Source organism: Cordyceps fumosorosea (genome assembly GCF_001636725.1).
Source record: "Cordyceps fumosorosea ARSEF 2679 chromosome Unknown scaffold_10, whole genome shotgun sequence".
Classification (NCBI taxonomy): Eukaryota; Fungi; Ascomycota; class Sordariomycetes; order Hypocreales; family Cordycipitaceae; genus Cordyceps; species Cordyceps fumosorosea.
Genome location: NW_017387310.1, coordinates 283,473 through 299,843, shown reverse-complemented (window position 1 = coordinate 299,843; position 16,371 = coordinate 283,473). Strand labels below are relative to the sequence as shown.

Sequence of the window (16,371 nt, the reverse complement as noted above, 5' to 3'; positions counted from 1 at the left end):
TTTTGTATGAATCGCTTTTCCGGAATGCGGACCAGAGTGGCTCGCGAATCGATTTTGGGTGGGATGGATAGCACGACTTTGATACCACAACGTAGAGCAGGGCTGAAAGTATTTGGCTGCAGGTTATCTTGAATTTATTTGCGTAAAGCGATTTGATACCGAAACGCGAGTACCTATGCAGTGAAAACTTGGATGATATCTTTATTTTTGATACAATTCATCTAGATTTTGGTTAGACTACTTCCGCTTTCTTTGCTGGTCAGCGCAAAAAGTTCTTCAAGTTGCCGCCAATGTGCTCGAGGTCGAGCAAGAACGTGTCGTGACCAAACAGGCTCATCTCCTCGCTCAGCTCTACGTGCGTGACGTTGCGGTTGCCAGCCAGACGGAGAGACTCGGCGACCTCGCGCTGCTGCCACGCCGGGAAGAGGATATCGCTAGCGACGCCCATGACCAGCGCAGGCGTGTCCCGCAGCGGCGCGAGACCCTGGATCAGGTCCTCCGGTGGACGCGAGGAGCCCGCCGGGGTCGCCTCGGAGACGTCAATCTGCGACTCGGGCTGCTCCTCGTACGGCTTGTCCGGCAGCGTCAGGCTGCAGGCGGCCGCGTCGGCCCCGCTCTGGCCGGCCGCCTGGCGGGCAGCGCGGCGCTGCTGGGTGGCGCGCTGGTTCTGCAGGCCGAGGTCGAAGAGGTCCATGGCCTTGCTGACGTAGAGGAGGGAGTTGGGGTCGTAGCTGAGGCACCACTTCTCGCCGGCGTGGTCGAGGTAGGTCTCGACGAGGAAGTCCGGGCAGAGCGCGGGCGGCCGGGAGGGGTCAGCGCGGCGGCGGCCGAAGCGGCGCTCCCACTCCGGGCCGGAGCGGTAGGTGACGGTGGCGATCTCGCGCGCCAGCTTCATGCCGGCGTGTGGCGGCACCCGCCCGTAGTAGAAGCCGCGGTTCCAGTTGGGGTCCATCATAAGCACCTGCCGCTGCGTGTGGCGCATGGCGATGCTGTACGGGTGGGAGCGCGCGCAGCCGCTGATGGACACGAGGCGGCCGACGCGCTCCGGGAAGAGCAAGCCGGCGGCGAGCGACTGCATGCCGCCCATGCTGGAGCCGACGCTGGCGTGCAGGCGGCGGACGCCGAGCGCGTCGAGGAGGCGGAACTGCGCGCGGACCATGTCCTGGATGGTGAGCACGGGGAAGTGCGTCGCGTAGCGCTCGCCGTGGCCCGGGTCGACGCTGGAAGGGCCCGTGGAGCCGTAGCACCCGCCGATCGGGTTGGTGCAGACGACGAAGTAGCGGTCGGTGTCGAGCGGCGCGCCGGGCCCGATGAAGCGCTCCCACCAGCCAGGCGACGGGTTCTCGGGCGTGGAGTGCGCGTGCGAGGAGGCGGACAGGCCGGTGTGCAGCAGGATGGCGTTGGACTGGTCGGCGTTGAGGGTGCCCCAGGTCTCGTAGGCGACGTCGAAGGAGGGCAGCACGCCGCCCCAGTCGAGGTGCAGCGGCTCGCGGCAGTGGTAGACTTGCGTGACGCCGGAGGTGTACGAGGGCTCGGGACCGCTGTGCGAGGAGGAGGTTGAGGCTGCTGCTTCCGCGGCGCCCTGCTGCAGAGTCGCGGAGCGGTTCTCCATGGCGTCTAAGCACGGGAACGCCATGGCGGGGTTGGAGGCCGCGCCCGAGCGGGCGGCTGCTGTGGTCTGGAAGGGGCGGGTGGAGGACGGTGGTGATGACGTTGCGACATGGCGTGGGATGAGGGCGGATGAGGGCGACGAGAGCGTGGGCCGGCGTAAGTGCCGAGCGGCCGCGGCGAGCTGCCGATGGGGCCTCATGGGGAATATGTGTGAGTGTATTTTGTTATGGAGGTATGTCGCTGGATGATTACAAAAATGCCAAAAGGGAAAAATGCAAATGGGAAGAACAGCGAGATTGATTAATTAACAAGGTTTGGGAAACGTGAAGAAGGGTGCTTTGAAATTCATGTTTGCCCGTTGAAGACGACTAGGCCGAAGCTGGAGCTCCATTCGCACACCATTTCACGTGCAGCGCCGGCCGGATCGCCGGCCGATGCCCCGACGACCCGATAGCGGAGGCTGCCGCGGGGTCTGGGGAGTGATGTAGTGAATGATGGATGTATACACGGGGTGGACTCGGAATTCGGCTTGTTTGTCATTTTGTTTATTCCATTACCGATTGAATTCGTTGTTGCCGCAGTTCGACCACGGGCGGATCCGACCACGCAAAGCAATCCTGCTGCCGGTAGAGGCTATTCAGAGTTCATGCAGCCGCAACGTACTACCACTCGGTCTGTAGATTACGGTCACATTTTGAATAAAATTTTAGCATTATAAGGAGCCAGTCATAGCGACAGTTTTGTCGTGTATAAGCCCTCGTGTTCCCTTGATCAGTTGCCAACTTTCTGCGCCATACTTGTGCTGTGAAGTAGTCGAGTAGCTTGGACAAAGCTACCCTATAGTTGTCCGAATTTGCAAGCACAACTTTACATACAGTAGGAGACATTTGTATAAATGAAGAGCAATACTCAACTCAAAGAAAGGCAGTGGAACTACCTGTTTCCTTCTTTATCAATAGAGGGAGACAATGCGGACAATAAAACGGCGTCTAAAAATGGCTTTGTTTTGTTGAGCTCTCTCTTTATGATGCTGAAGACAGAAGAGCCAATAGTATCCAAAATGTGCCATCTTTATTCTTCGTGATTTTTTATTTCTATTTATTCTTTGGCAAATTTGTAAGCACTTCAAGTACCTCTTTTTCCCAGCTGCTCCCTTCATGAGTATAGATTACGCGGCGAAGCTCTACAGAACCACGCTATTCAGCCTTGTCGACAACCATTAAACAGTCTAAATTTTAGTCTTCAAAAAACCCCGTAATGCTTGCGATAAGGGGAAAAGCCAGTCCCAGCATTCGGCGGCTTGTTCCAGGTACCGACCCGTCAAGTGGCAACGTGCTTGCGTTGCGCCAGCCAGACCCCAGCACAGCTGACGTCAATACAGCCAGCGCACTTGGAATGTGTCCCTTTTTAGTGAAGGCAGCGTCTGCATCTTTAACTCGTCAACACCTGAATAGATCACTGCCTATTTGCATCAACAGAAGGGTAGCTGCCCAGATTCTACCCTCACATTCATTCATCTTTAGATGAGCCAGAGGAGCGATATTTACAGTCTGCTCAACGCCACATCAGGACGTCATCCCCCTGAATTACCCCGCCATGTCCTACCGAATCATCCCGGCCAACATCATCAATCGCATCCAGGCTCTTGGCTTTGGCCCGACGCCTGCTGAGCCGAGCGAAGACCGATCCGCTGACGCTCCAGCTATACCCTACGCGGGACAGCACAATGCAGATGGCCACTACGACCCCTCTCCCATAGACGTTGTCGTCGTGCGCATCATGATCGCGAAGGCGACCAAGCTGCCCGTCGATGTTGTCGATGGCATTTTCGAGTTCGCCGAATACTGGGTGCGCACGACGACTGCTGCAGACTATACAGGGAATGTGCTTTCGGTACACTCGAGCAACAAGTTTCTCGTAAGCAAATGCCCCAGCTCGCCCCAGCAGGCAGCAAACAGGCGCTGATAGCTACAGGTTCGATCGCTGCCTATCGGTTTCACGAACGAGCACGGCGGCAACCTAGATTTGACCGGCGACGCCGCCACTGCGAAGCCATTACAAACTCAAATCTCGACCAAAACTCTCCCGAGATTGGCAGACTACCCGCTGCCAAAGCTACAAGGCCCCGTACGCAAAGTGGTTTTCAAGGTGACATCCCACGATCAGGGCTGGTCGGGTGAGACTGGTGGTCTGTACGAGAACTCTTGGACCTGGTTTGAAGCTGGCCTTGAGCGACTGGAAGAGTCTGATATCGGTAAGAGAAGCTTGTTACCTCGAATTCCACGCGCGTAACTGACTTGCATAGGCCCTCCTCAGGACCCTCCCCCCACCCCCCTCCATCGAGGAGCCCTTCGACCAGTATATCCGACCGTTACAGAAATCGCGCCACAGAAGAGAGACGCGGACGAGTCACAATCCCAGGAAGAGGGTGCTGCAAATGAGGAGGCAACTCCAGAAGAGCCCCGATTCGAGTACAGCTTCCCGCTGCTCCATAGCCCGAAATGGACAGTCTGCAAAAACAAGCGTGCCCATAGAGACTTTCAAGACCACGAAATTACGTGGACATGTTACGATGACATCAAACCTGATTCTGACGGCGGCAAGGCTCTAGAGGAGAATGGCCGTGGACGAGAAACCGGCGATGGCGAGTTTGTCCGTAGTTTACAGCTCGGCGACGTCGTGACGCTGTGGGCGAAGGCGAGGTTCCCCGGCTGGGTCAACAGCGTCAGAGCAGCGAGCATTGACGTGTACTGGGCAGCCACCTGAAGGGCAATTTTTTTCCCCTTGAAGAACACTATTGATTGAAATTAGTTTTAATGAGTTATGAGTAAATATCATCCCAGATTCCTGGTTGTTTCGCGACCGTCCGCGTTCTGCATTAGCTGGGGCCTTGCCGCCAACTGACCCGCTGTTTGTATGACCGCGACCGTTGACGGATGCTCGACGTAATGCTCGACGTAATGCTCGACTTTACGCCTTTACACTCTAATACATTGGTGCAGGGGGTTCGAGGTATGAATCGGTCGCTCTATGTCCTTATTCTTAATAGAAAATTGCCAGTCAAGCCATACCTTTTGCCAAGTCGCAATTTTTCCCTTCACCACCGCCTCCAGAGCACCATGTCTATCCACATCCGAACCAAAGAGGGCGTTCCCATCACCCTTCCGGAGGGCCTCACTGAGGACCAACTTTGGGCATTCAAGCCATTCACTGTGAGTTTTAACCACACTCTTCTGCCCACTGTATTCTCTTCACCACCGCTGACAACCGCAGACGTGGATGAGCACCCTTTCGCGCTCGCTGGCACTGCAGTCCTCGAGCGCGGAGCACCCCTTCCGCGCGGACCCGTACGTGCTGCGCTCCGTCACCGTGCAGGCGTTTGACCTCTTCGGCGGCGCCCGCGTCGGCTTCCTCAAGCTCGCGGCCGTCGTGTCCAACAACGCCGGCGAGACGCTCCCCGCCGCGGCCCTCCTGCGCGGGCCCAGCGTCGCCATGCTCGTCATGCTCCTCCCCGACGACGCCGCGAACGAGCGCCACGTCGTGCTGACCGTGCAGCCGCGCGTGCCCGCGGGCAGCCTGGCGTTTGCGGAGCTGCCGGCCGGCATGGTGGACGACGCGGGCAACTTTAAAGGCGTGGCGGCGCAGGAGATGCAGGAGGAGCTGGGCATGACGATCGCGGAGGGGGAGTTGACGTGCCTGAGCGAGTTGGCGGCGGAGCAGGAGGAGGAGGGCTTGCCGGCGGCAATGTTCCCGAGCGCGGGTGGGTGCGACGAGCATGTCACGCTGTACAGCTACGAGCGAAGGGTTTCGCGTGAGGAGCTGCGGAGCTGGAGCGGCAGGTTGACGGGGCTGCGTGATAGAGGGGAGAAGATCACGCTCAAGATTGTGCCGATGAAGGATGCGTGGAGGGCGGGCGCGCGGGATGCGAAGACGCTGGGCGCGTTGGCGCTGTGGGAAGGGCTGCGGCGAGAGGGCAAGGTCTAAAATTCTCATGGCATTTTCTAAACCTGTTAATGTTCTATTGTTTCCCCTTTCTAGGTATTATTGCATGAATCTGTCTTGTATAACTCGTATCCATGAACATGGGCGTCATGTCATGGCGTCTCTTCATCCTTAAAGCGTGAGCTGCTGCGCCAGGAGCACACCCTCCGCCAGGGTGCCGACGCGCGCGTCGATGGCCACGCCCTCGGCCTCGAGTCTCTTGCAGAGCCCCCAGAGGTCCGCGAGCGGGTGGGTGAAGACCTCGATGAACTCGTCGTCCTCGAGCTGCGGCCGCGGGTCGCGGTTCTCCGGCAGGCTGGCGTCGACGTGGATGTGGATCATGCGCAGGTTGGTGTTGCAGAAGCCCGGGTCGTTGAACATGACCGGGGAGGTCTCGGCGACGACGCCGACGTAGCCCGTCTCCTCGCGCAGCTCGCGGACGGCGGCCTGCTCGGGGGTCTCACCGGCGTCGACGAGGCCAGCGGGCATCTCGAGCGACACGCGGTCGATGGGCGGGCGGTACTGCCGCTGCAGGACGACGTGCTTGGCGCCGGTGGAAGGGTCGTCGAGGAGCGCGACGATGCCGACGCCGTCGATGGCGCTGCCGGTGGGACGGGTGCGCCGCTCGGCGGACTCCCACGTCCGCGCCTTGCCCGTCTGATCCTGGTAGTCGATCCTAGGGAAGAAAGAGGAGGGGAGGTTAGGTGAGCTGGAGGGAGACGGTGAGGGGGGCTGTTGAGATGTGTCGGTGAAGCTCACTTGACTAGCTTGATCCAACGGGCTTCTTCGTCGGGCTGTGAATCGGTCAGCGGCGGGTTCTCGTATTGTGGCAACGGACGCGTACCAGTGGCCCGGTGGCGAGTTGCTTGGGCCCTTCGTTGGAACCCATGATGGCTGTGATGATTTTGACAGGATGTGGTTGTTGTCTTGTATCATGGATATGAGGGTGAAGTGAGCTGGTACCCGACATACCCACCGAGGCTGCTTGGGCGGGTCAAAGTCGCAGCTCGCACTACTCTGTTGGGCGAGACACATCTGAAAGAGATGGGCAGTGTGTGTAATAGAGCGCGCGGAATTAATTATTTGGGATTTTATTCGGAAAGCCAGTTGATGTGCCATGTTGAGACGTATAGTGGCTGATATGTTTGTCAAGCGCAGAAGAAGGCGCTGAACTCCCCTGTGGTACACTCTGAGGTACCTCAAGGTAGATAGCAGGTATGAACAGTGATACTCTTTTCGCAAATGTACAAACATGTACGACATCTAGAACACGCTGTATACAGAAAACGCCTCGAGCTTCAGCTGTAAACAAGTTTCCATCTCCATTTTCTTCGTCACCAAGTGCCTTTTCCTTTCAGTAGCTTTCGCGGTTCGTCCATAAGACCCCGCTCTGTAGACGACTTCGCACCAGCTACAGGCACACACATCTTTTCTCCTGTCGCACTGCCTGACGTGATGCCCACGAGTCCCTTCGGGTCATTTGCCGCCAGCGCCGATGCATCATCCCCGGCTGAGGCTAGGCGAACCGCATGTTTCTCGAGATAGCCGACAATCAACCCCTTCACGACCGCGTTCCCCGATTTCTGCGCGAGCTGTAGCACCGACTCGCCTCGTTCGTTGACGTGTCTGACATGCGCCTCAACGCCGTCCTGCTGCAGCAGGTACTCGACGACCTCGGCGTGTCCCGCCAGGACGGCCGCGCCGACCGACTGGTGCGCACCTCGCAGGTCCGCGCTCGTTGCCCCGCGGCACGGCGCGCGCCACAGCTCGTCGCGGAGCTTCGCGTCGCGCCGGGCCGCCTCCATCAGCCGCTGCAAGATAGGCATGCAACCCCTCTTCGCCGCGATGCAGAGGAGCTCGTTGCCCCAGCGGCCTGCCACCATCGCGTCGGATGCCTCGTCGACGAGGTCGAACGCCTGATCCCAGTCATGGTGACGCGCCTCCACGAGATTCCACTGCCGCATCACCAATCGGAAGAAGTCGAGCGCGTGCATCTGGTCATTGAAGTCCTCGTGCGCAAACAGGATCGGCAATCTTGACAGGCTTCCCCATTGCAGGACCTGATCAGCTGCGGCAAGCGGCGAGTCGGGAAGGTAGCTGTCGGTGCTGAAGTCTGCGTTCCTGAGCAAGTGGTGGAGGATAGCATCGGAGCCGTAGAGTGACGCGATGGCTAACGGATCGTATAGCTCGGCGTCAAATTCGTACCTGGCCACGATGGCGCATCCGGGACGACAGCTTTGCTGAGTCCAGTTGTCGAGTCGAAGCGACCCGGCACGACACAGCCTCTCGAGATCGGCCACCGCCGGGAGCGGCTCCTGCGTAACGTGGGCCAAGTGCTCGATCCAAAAGGACGCCGCGTAGACAAAGAACTCCCCAAAGCCTCGCTCCGTCGGATCATAGCGATTCATGTCTTCCTCCCACGTGTCCCAGGTGCAGTCTAGGGTGAAGCTTTGCCGGCACTCGTCATCGCTGAAGAGGTCTGCCTCCTGGGGAAGCTCTATGACGGCGACTTGCCTTTGTGAAAACAAGGGCTGGGCAGCAATGTCATCGAGGAGCAAGTACCGGATGCAGAGATCCAGGATGGGCCGCTCCAATTCGTCGATGCGCCGGCCAACGATGTCCAGCCTCGGCTGCGTTGCGCCGGACACGTTTATTTGGCTGTCTGCAACGATAAACTCCTTTACTGACTGGTGCACCAGCCGTACCTGACGCTTCTTCAGATCTTGAAAGTCCACCTGGCTGACAAAGGGCTGGATGATACCCATGACCCGCTGACAGTCCATGAACTTCTCAACGTCGGACACTGTCGTGGCAGACTCGGCGGTGATTCCCACGGTCACGGCACAGGTGAGCTCACTTATGCTGAGATTGCGGCGTGTGGCCGCCAAAAACCTCAACGCGAGACGGGCGAGAGCCCTACTCTCTTGGTTGTCTGCGGTATGGCGATCGAGTATGCGCCTGTAGAGCGTGGATAGCTCGGACGGCAGCGGCAGATCCTTTAAAAACTCCCTCATCCGAGCCTCGGCCCTGATACCGCTGGCGTTGATCGTGGTAATGGTCATTTGGATCCAGATGGCACTTCCCTGCGCCAGCGGCGACAGCCGCTCCCGTATCAAGCACTTGACGTCCTCGGAGAGATGCGGTAGGTGCACCTCGACGAGCCTGCTTACGATCGCCGCGTCGCGCCTCAGGTCCGGCCCGAGATGGAGCAGCTCCGTGCCGCTCAGGAGCGCCAGGATCTCCTCCTGCGGCCGCGAGGAGAGCAGGTACTTGAGCTGCTTGTTATCGGCGGCCAGCCTGGCGAGGAACCCGACCAGCCGGTTCCGCGACTCCCGGGGGCACTCGTCCAGGCCGTCCACCACGAGCAGCAGTGGCCGGTCGAGCGAGGCCACGGTGCCCTCGAGGAAGTCCATGAGCCACTCTACATCGGCCGCAGGGTCCGGGGTCCCGCGCTCCCGCTTGACGCTCTTGTACCATTCGACGAAGGGCTTCTGTAGACCCTCGAGCTGCAGGAGGAGCGAGAGAACGAGGGCACGGAGGATGCTGGTGCAGTTGCCCGTGCTGTCGTCGCGGCAGTAGTAGTAGCAGAGCTTTGGGCGGACGACCTGCCCTTGGTTTCGCAGCGTGAAGAACTCGACGAGAAAGTTCATGCAGATGGTCTTGCCGAAGCCGGTGTCTCCGACCAGCGCGAGGCTTTGGCAGTTGTCGTCCGTGTACCATCGAACGACACGCGGGTCCGTCTCGAGGTATTCGCAGGCATCATAGGCTGTGAGCTCTCGCAAGTCTCTGTGATATCGAACCTGATCGCTCAAGTTCTCCCTCTTCAAGCAAATAGAGACTGAAGACTGTGAGTTTGCGACATGCCAGCACCGGTATTTGCAGCATACGTACTTTGTTGCTCGTAGACCATGTCTTCCACGTCCTTTAAAATCTGCGCTGTCGCTGCACCGATGACCTTTTGCAGAAACTCGGTTTGCTTGAGGAACTCGTTCACAATCTGGGGGAGGCGCTCCGATGCTATCATTGTCCGTAGCACCAAGGCGAAGCCTTTCTTGGTTACAATGTTGTAGGCGGCTTGGTAAAACTCGAGGAGTTTCTGGTATACCAGCACCAGGGCCTATTTTGTCGTGTCAAGACCGAACAATTCACCTGCCGTAAAAAATCAACTTACGCGATGAATGCCCTTTTGGTCCATCTTTTGGCCCAATGTGTCACAGGCATTGATGTACTGCATCTGATCCAGCATTTCCGCAATTTGCTTGGCGAAATCGGCTTCCGCGGCTGCGAGATGGACCGCAATCTGCATCATCGTTAGCCAAACAATTTCACTACTATTTTATTGTCATTATTCCATTGCTAGTAGCAGAGCCTCCCGGGATACTTACCGCCGTGACGCTTTTCACGACACCTAGCGCGGTCGAGGCAGCCGGATGAATGGCCCCCAGGGGAGATGCAACCTCGAGCACGAACTTGAGGTTCTCTAGGGACGGTTTGATGGAATGCAGTATTTTAATCCCTTTCACGGCGGCAGAAGTTTTCTCGGTCTGCTTGCCCAGCTGCTGCAGCTCAGTAAACATGCGCTCGGCGTTCTTGCCTGCCAGGATGGCGCCGTCCATCTCATCACCCATGTTCTCGAGAGCTTCATGGAAAGCCTTGCTCCAAATGTCGGAGCGGGAATTGTCAGGCGCGGCCGTTGCTTCAAGGTGCTCCTCCTCATCGCAGTGCGCCGCAGCGACCGGATGCTTGGCCGCGGGTGACAGGACAGGACTGGCCGGCGCATCATCCTCGGTGACGACGTTGGCTACCTCTTCTAGTGAAGCACCGACAGTCGTGATACTATTGCTAGAAACTTGTCTATCGATGACTTAATTAGCGCTCAGGTTTGCAAAGACTGTGTAATGAGTGAGTGTTCTTGCCTTGAATGGGAGGGATTACCCTGGAGCGGTTTAGCCGCATCGGCCTGCTGAGGTTGTGGAACGTGTCGTCTGAACAAGCCTTCTAGAGCAACCCTTAAGCGCTGGCGTTTGTGTATTTTATCCGTCATCTTGTGCGACATTTCCGGCAAGGAACGACGATCGAAGCATGTTCAGTGGGAAGGGGGGGAGCCTCGCTGCCATTCAACAAATGATTTGCAACGCGAATGGCTTAGTTCGACCCCAATTCTGCACCTTGTCAGGGGTATCAAGTAAAACCAGTAATATTTCCTCCAGCCGCTGTCTACAGCAGGGTAACCGTCCTACAAACCAGCCTCACCGGGCCGGGCCGCAGATCAGGCTGGACTAAGCATTTTACATAAGTTTGCATCTACTGGTAGGAAGCAGGCGGGTATTTTTGGACCGTTTCACTTTGAGCGTCCAGAAGCATGTTGTCTGACATGTTGATGAGTCCGGTGATCAGCTCGTGCGGGGATCGCGTTCTTCACATGCAGACTCAGTCTTCGTAGCCTCGACAACACCACAACCCTTAAACCAATCCTAGTGGTCGACCAGCGAGCGCTTACGGGTTCACCATTATTCACTGGACTGTCCTTTGCGCGCGTCGTCCTCCAAAGGAAACTTGACAGAAATGTGACTGGTCATGATTGCGCTGAAGAGAATGTAGACAGGAGGTGCTGTTGACGTCATGGCATGTCACTGCAAGTCGGGCTGTAGTTGGGTATGCATACGTTGTGGAAGGCGCTGTTTCCTCTTTGAACAGCTGAGGGGAAGGCGAGGGTATTTGGCGCTGTACTGGACAGCATGTTATTTCAACTGAAGGATGTGAGTGCGGTTGCTCGCACCTGCCGACGGCTCTTCAGAGCCCTTGATAATTTAATCTAGCATGGCAACAGCGAGCGTGCGCTTGCATGGGCAGTCGTTACGGTATACTAGAAGCGGTCAACAAGGCACTAATCCGCAATGCCTCAGATATCGGTGACGCGCTTGAGATCGCCGCACGAAATGGGAATGAGCAGGTAGCACGTCGACTACCCTCTATTCACCCCGGCGACCACCCTAGCAACGAGCCCGGCATGCCCGGTGCCGTGTGCCACGGCTACAACGCGCTTCGATGGGCAGTAGACGAGGGTAACCGGCGCGTGGCATGGCTCCTCCTCAACGCACCACACAAGGTGAACCTGGATGCCCGTGACGAGGTCGGCAGGTCGCCATTGTCGTACGCCGTGGGATTCGAGTGGGAGTGGGAAGATGTTGCAGGCCTGCCAGAGAAACTCCTCGAATCGGGGATAGTCAACGTTAATTCTCGGGATCACGAAGGTCGAACGCGGCTGTCGTATGCCATGGAGCATGATAACGATGCCGTAATACGGTTGATACTGGCTATAGGCCAGGTTGGCCTCAGCTCCCGGGATCGCGGAGGAAAAACGCCCCTTCACTGGGCCGCAATAGGAAGCGACGCGAATGTCGTTAGAATGATGTTGACTACGCATTAGATCGCCGATGTTGATCAGCAGGATGATAATGGAAAGACGCCATTGCAGCATGCTATGGGCCATGTTCGGTTTACTAAGGATATCGGGCATCTCAAAACGGACATGGCGGTAGCTATCGCCGAGGTGCTATTAACACTGGGCCAGGCCAATGTCAATTTACAGGATGAAGATGGAATAACGCCTTGAGCGCAGGCTGCGATGGACGGAGACCCGGCCATGATAAACATGATGTTAAGTTCGAGCCTGGTCGACCCTAATGTGCGGGATGATTGTGGAAGAACGCCATTTTCGTACCTTGCATCCAGTGGCAACGTGTCTGTCATTGACCGGCTGCTACGGGGTACAGTTTTTGTCGATCTTGATGCGGCAGGTTCTGACGGAAGGACGCCACTGTCGTACGCCGCCCAGGAGAACGACGAAGCTGTTGTTGGTCTACTCCTGGCTACGCGCTTAGTCCATGCCAACGAGCGCGATCGTCACGGAAGGACACCTTTGTCGTACGCTGCGCAGCACAACGACGCAGCCGTCATCGACCGGCTCCTGGCCTGGGGCTTAGCTCAGGCCGACGTGAAGAATCAGCAGGGAAGGACGCCTCTATCGTACGCTGCAGGTAGAGTCGGCTGGGACCCCCCAAAGCAAAAGCCAGAGAAGCGTGAGGAAACGTATTTGTCTGGCCTCGCCGAGAGACTACTGAGGGAGGGCGAATGGGCGAGGCCGCAGCCGGACATTTCTCCAAGGATGACAGGGCCGGACGCCGTTCATGTATGCCATCGATTCCTCGTGGGAGGGAAGACAAGAGAAAGTCAGTCTCCTCAGGTCTGATGAAGAAACTGACGACGAAGACACGAACATGTCCGACGCATCGTCGGAGGCGATCTATTGACGATACGGAGGCAATTTCCAGGCCGCGTCTGAGCTAGCACAATGAAGCGGCTACCGAGACCCATCAGCAGACACATTCTGGTTTATTTTGTCGATATTGGCCTTTGTGTTTGGCGTCAATATTCGACCTGGAGGAATATATGTTCGGGAGCTTGATATTGGTCGCTGGTGGGGTGAAACGGGTGTGTCGTTATGGGGGCCTGCAGGCGGGCTACGCGGGGCACTGGGTATGGTGTGGAGGTCGCTGAGCTATTTGCTTTGTGAATGAATTCTTTTGAATGCGGGAAGCGAGTGGTAAATGCAAGCCTGGACGAAGACCCAAGATTGTATGTTTTATTGGTCAAGGTTCAGATAATTCGAAATGAGAAAAGCCTTCAAGCAAGAGTGGGGGCAGAAGAAGCGGGGCAGAATGCGCACGTTCTCCGCAGCGGACTGTACCAATGTATGTACAGTAATCCCAAACACCACAAACACCAACCTGGCCTATAAGACTTAGAAGACATGGCTGCTGTCTATTATTACATTATTATTCAATACAGATCCATTCAATCTGGTCGCTGAGGTAGCAATTGGCTGCTCAAGAAAACTCGGAAGTACGGATCCCTACTCCGCGCGACTAGTGAATCTGGTTTGTTTGTTTGCTTGTTCATGTGAAGGCCCCCACAAGCATTGGGGCAGCAATATCCAATATCCGTACTTGTCAGCACTTACTTCGTCTGCCGGCAGTTACATCGAGACTAACAGGTACCTAGGCTTGCCAATAAATACTCCAGCAACTGTCCATGGACGAAGCCACGAAGAAACGAGGCAGAGAATGCGGCAGTAGTCTCACTACTAGCGACCTAGAATCCCCATCTCGAAAGAATCTGATGCACTAGATGGTGCCAAGCGTTGAGAGCCACATATCAGCCGGGAATATGAAATCGAAGCCCATCTCCGACAATGTGGCTGCGCTGGCGCCAGCCACCGTCGTCAGCGCCGTCCACGACGACAAGTCCTTGATCGAGGCGCCGTCCGACGAGACGCTCAAGGTCGCCCGAGGCGCCTCCCGCGAGTCCCAGCAAAAAGCCCGCGAAAACGAACCGAACCCGTCGACGACGGAGAAGCCCAACGCCGTCCCTGATGATGCGTTCGCCGGCGACGACGACCGAAAGGCGATGGTTGCCGAGACAAACGACGCCGCCCTCCTACACGAGGAGTCGCCGTACGAGGAGGTGCGCGCGGCGGTGCGCAACACGGACGGCGGGGAGGTGGCGAACACGGTCCGCGCCTGGATCTTGGGCATGCTGTTTGTGACCCTCGGCGCAGGCCTGAACATGTTTCTCAGCATGAGGTAGAATACCGGCGTCCCCGTATGCTAAAAAAGAAACTTGCTAACAGTCGCGGCCTTGCCACTATAATAGGAGCCCGGCGATTGCGTTCCCAGCCATCATCGTCCAGCTGCTCGTCTACCCGATTGGTTGCTTCTGGGCGCGCGTGGTGCCGACGCGCAAGTTCAAGGCCCCCTTTGGCGGCGGCCTTGAATGGACTTTCAACCCGGGCCCCTTCACCATCAAGGAGCACACCGTCGTTACGCTCATGGCCAATGTCACCTTTGGCTATGCCTACAGCACCGACGCGCTGCTCGCGTTGCAGGGCAAGCCCTTCTACGATCGCAACCTCGGCTGGGGCTTCGCTCTGCTCTTCACCCTCAGCTCGCAGCTCATCGGCATCGCCTTCGCCGGCGTATTCCGTCGCTTCCTCGTCTGGCCGGCCGCGATGCTGTGGCCGGCACAGTTCTCGAGCACCATCCTCATGTACGCGCTGCACGACCGCGGCAGCGGCGGGGCGAGCGCAAACGGATGGCGGATCAGCAGGTACAGCTGGTTCTGCCTGGCCGCGGCGGGTATGTTTGCGTACTACTGGCTCCCGGCCGTCGTCTTCCAGGGCTTGTCTGTCTTTTCGTTCCCGACCTGGATCCGACCTGACAACGTCGTCGTGAACCAGCTCTTTGGCGGCTACTCGGGGCTCTCCCTGCTACCCATCACGTTTGACTGGACGTACGTCACGGCGTACCTCGCCAACCCGCTACTCGCGCCAACGCACGCGCACGTCAACACGCTGGTCGGCCTGGTATGCTTCATGCTGCTGCCCATCGTCGGCATCACCTACACCGGGGCGCTGTGGTCCAAGTATTTGCCGCTGGTCACCTCGCAGGTGTACGACAATACCCAGAAAGGCTACACGGTGAACAATATTCTGGGCCCAGGCTTCACATTTGACGAGGAGAGCTACAAGCGGTACTCGCCGCTGTTCCTAAGCCCCGCGCTGGCACTCAACTACGGCCTCTCCTTCGCGGCGCTCATGTCGACCCTGGTGCATACGAGCCTGCACCACGGCAAGGAGATTTGGCATCGATTCCGCTCCTCACGCAATCAAGAGCCAGATGTTCATTTGAAGCTCATGAAAAGGTACCAAGAGGCCCCCGATTGGTGGTACGGGGCGCTTTTCCTGCTCTCGCTCGCCCTGGGTCTAGCTACCGTGCTCGCATACGACTCCCAGCTCCCCTGGTGGGCGTTTTTCGTCTCGCTTCTCCTGGCGGTCATCTTTATGATTCCCAGCTCCATGATCCTGGCCGTTTCCAACATTGTTATTAGTCTAAACGTCCTCTCCGCCTTCCTAGCCGGCTTCATGATCCCGGGCCGGCCGATCGGCGTCATGATGTTCAAAGTGTTTAGCGTCATCACCCTCGGCCAGGCGCAGACGTACTCTAGCGACCTGAAGCTCGGCCATTACATGAAGATTCCCCCCAAGGTGACATTTTGGTGCCAGGTGATCCCCACCATCTGGGCCGTCTTTGTGCAGATCGCGGTCATGAACTGGACGCTCGGCAACATTGAAGATGCATGCCAGGTGCACCAAAAAGACCACTTCACCTGCCCCAACGGCCGCGCATTCTTCTCTTCAAGTATCGTATGGGGTGTCATCGGGCCGCAGCGCATGTTTGGCGTTGGCAGCATGTACAGCCACTTCAACTGGTTCTGGCTCGCGGGCGTCGCTCTCCCGGTCTTGCTTTACCTCCTCGCCCACAAAGCAGGCATCCGTTTCTTCCGCCACTTCAACGCGCCCATCATGTTTGGCTCCATGGCATGGCTCCCTCCGGCGACGCCGCTCAGCTTCTCGTCCTGGGCCATTGTCGGCCTCATCTTCAACAAGTGGATTCACAACAGATGGAACGGTTGGTGGACCACGTATAACTACATCACGGCATCCGCTCTCGACGCAGGCTTGATCTTGAGCACCGTCATCATCTTCTTTGCCATTACATTCCCAGGTGTACCTATACCGCAGTGGTGGGGTAACGTCGCTGTACAAAACACCCTCGATGCGAGATATGCGGCAATGCTCAAGACAGTACCAAAGAATGGCACGTTCGGGCCAGAGACATGGTGAGCATGAAATGTTGCTGCTTGAATACGTTTTGGATC

The 16,371-nt window shown here is 57.4% G+C and overlaps 6 protein-coding genes across 6 annotated transcripts; 3 read left to right on the top strand and 3 right to left on the bottom strand.

Annotated features, from left to right (window-relative positions):
• Positions 1-259: 259 nt before the first annotated feature.
• Positions 260-1,810, bottom strand: ISF_04585 (homoserine O-acetyltransferase; the record flags this gene model as incomplete). The annotated part of the gene is made up of 1 exon (XM_018848191.1): positions 260-1,810. The coding sequence occupies one exon, from the start codon at positions 1,808-1,810 to the stop codon at positions 260-262; it is 1,551 nt and encodes a 516-aa protein (XP_018704525.1).
• Positions 1,811-3,207: 1,397 nt separating this feature from the next.
• On the top strand, positions 3,208-4,377 carry ISF_04584 (hypothetical protein; the record flags this gene model as incomplete). Its single annotated transcript, XM_018848190.1, has 3 exons — positions 3,208-3,528; positions 3,586-3,865; positions 3,917-4,377. 3 exons carry the CDS (start codon positions 3,208-3,210, stop codon positions 4,375-4,377), a joined length of 1,062 nt encoding a protein of 353 aa, XP_018704524.1.
• A 353-nt stretch (positions 4,378-4,730) lies between these two features.
• ISF_04583 (NUDIX family hydrolase) lies at positions 4,731-5,595 on the top strand (the record flags this gene model as incomplete). Its single annotated transcript, XM_018848189.1, has 2 exons — positions 4,731-4,823; positions 4,885-5,595. The coding sequence occupies 2 exons, from the start codon at positions 4,731-4,733 to the stop codon at positions 5,593-5,595; spliced, it is 804 nt and encodes a 267-aa protein (XP_018704523.1).
• Positions 5,596-5,724: 129 nt separating this feature from the next.
• Positions 5,725-6,627, bottom strand: ISF_04582 (MutT/nudix family protein; the record flags this gene model as incomplete). Its single annotated transcript, XM_018848188.1, has 1 exon — positions 5,725-6,627. The coding sequence occupies one exon, from the start codon at positions 6,625-6,627 to the stop codon at positions 5,725-5,727; it is 903 nt and encodes a 300-aa protein (XP_018704522.1).
• Positions 6,628-6,855: 228 nt separating this feature from the next.
• ISF_04581 (NACHT domain protein) lies at positions 6,856-10,636 on the bottom strand (the record flags this gene model as incomplete). The annotated part of the gene is made up of 6 exons (XM_018848187.1): positions 6,856-6,894; positions 7,056-9,430; positions 9,484-9,709; positions 9,764-9,892; positions 9,978-10,456; positions 10,528-10,636. 6 exons carry the CDS (start codon positions 10,634-10,636, stop codon positions 6,856-6,858), a joined length of 3,357 nt encoding a protein of 1,118 aa, XP_018704521.1.
• An 801-nt stretch (positions 10,637-11,437) lies between these two features.
• On the top strand, positions 11,438-16,336 carry ISF_04580 (small oligopeptide transporter, OPT family; the record flags this gene model as incomplete). The annotated part of the gene is made up of 5 exons (XM_018848186.1): positions 11,438-11,890; positions 12,023-12,172; positions 12,215-12,784; positions 13,783-14,237; positions 14,308-16,336. The coding sequence occupies 5 exons, from the start codon at positions 11,438-11,440 to the stop codon at positions 16,334-16,336; spliced, it is 3,657 nt and encodes a 1,218-aa protein (XP_018704520.1).
• Between the last annotated feature and the right edge of the window lie 35 nt (positions 16,337-16,371).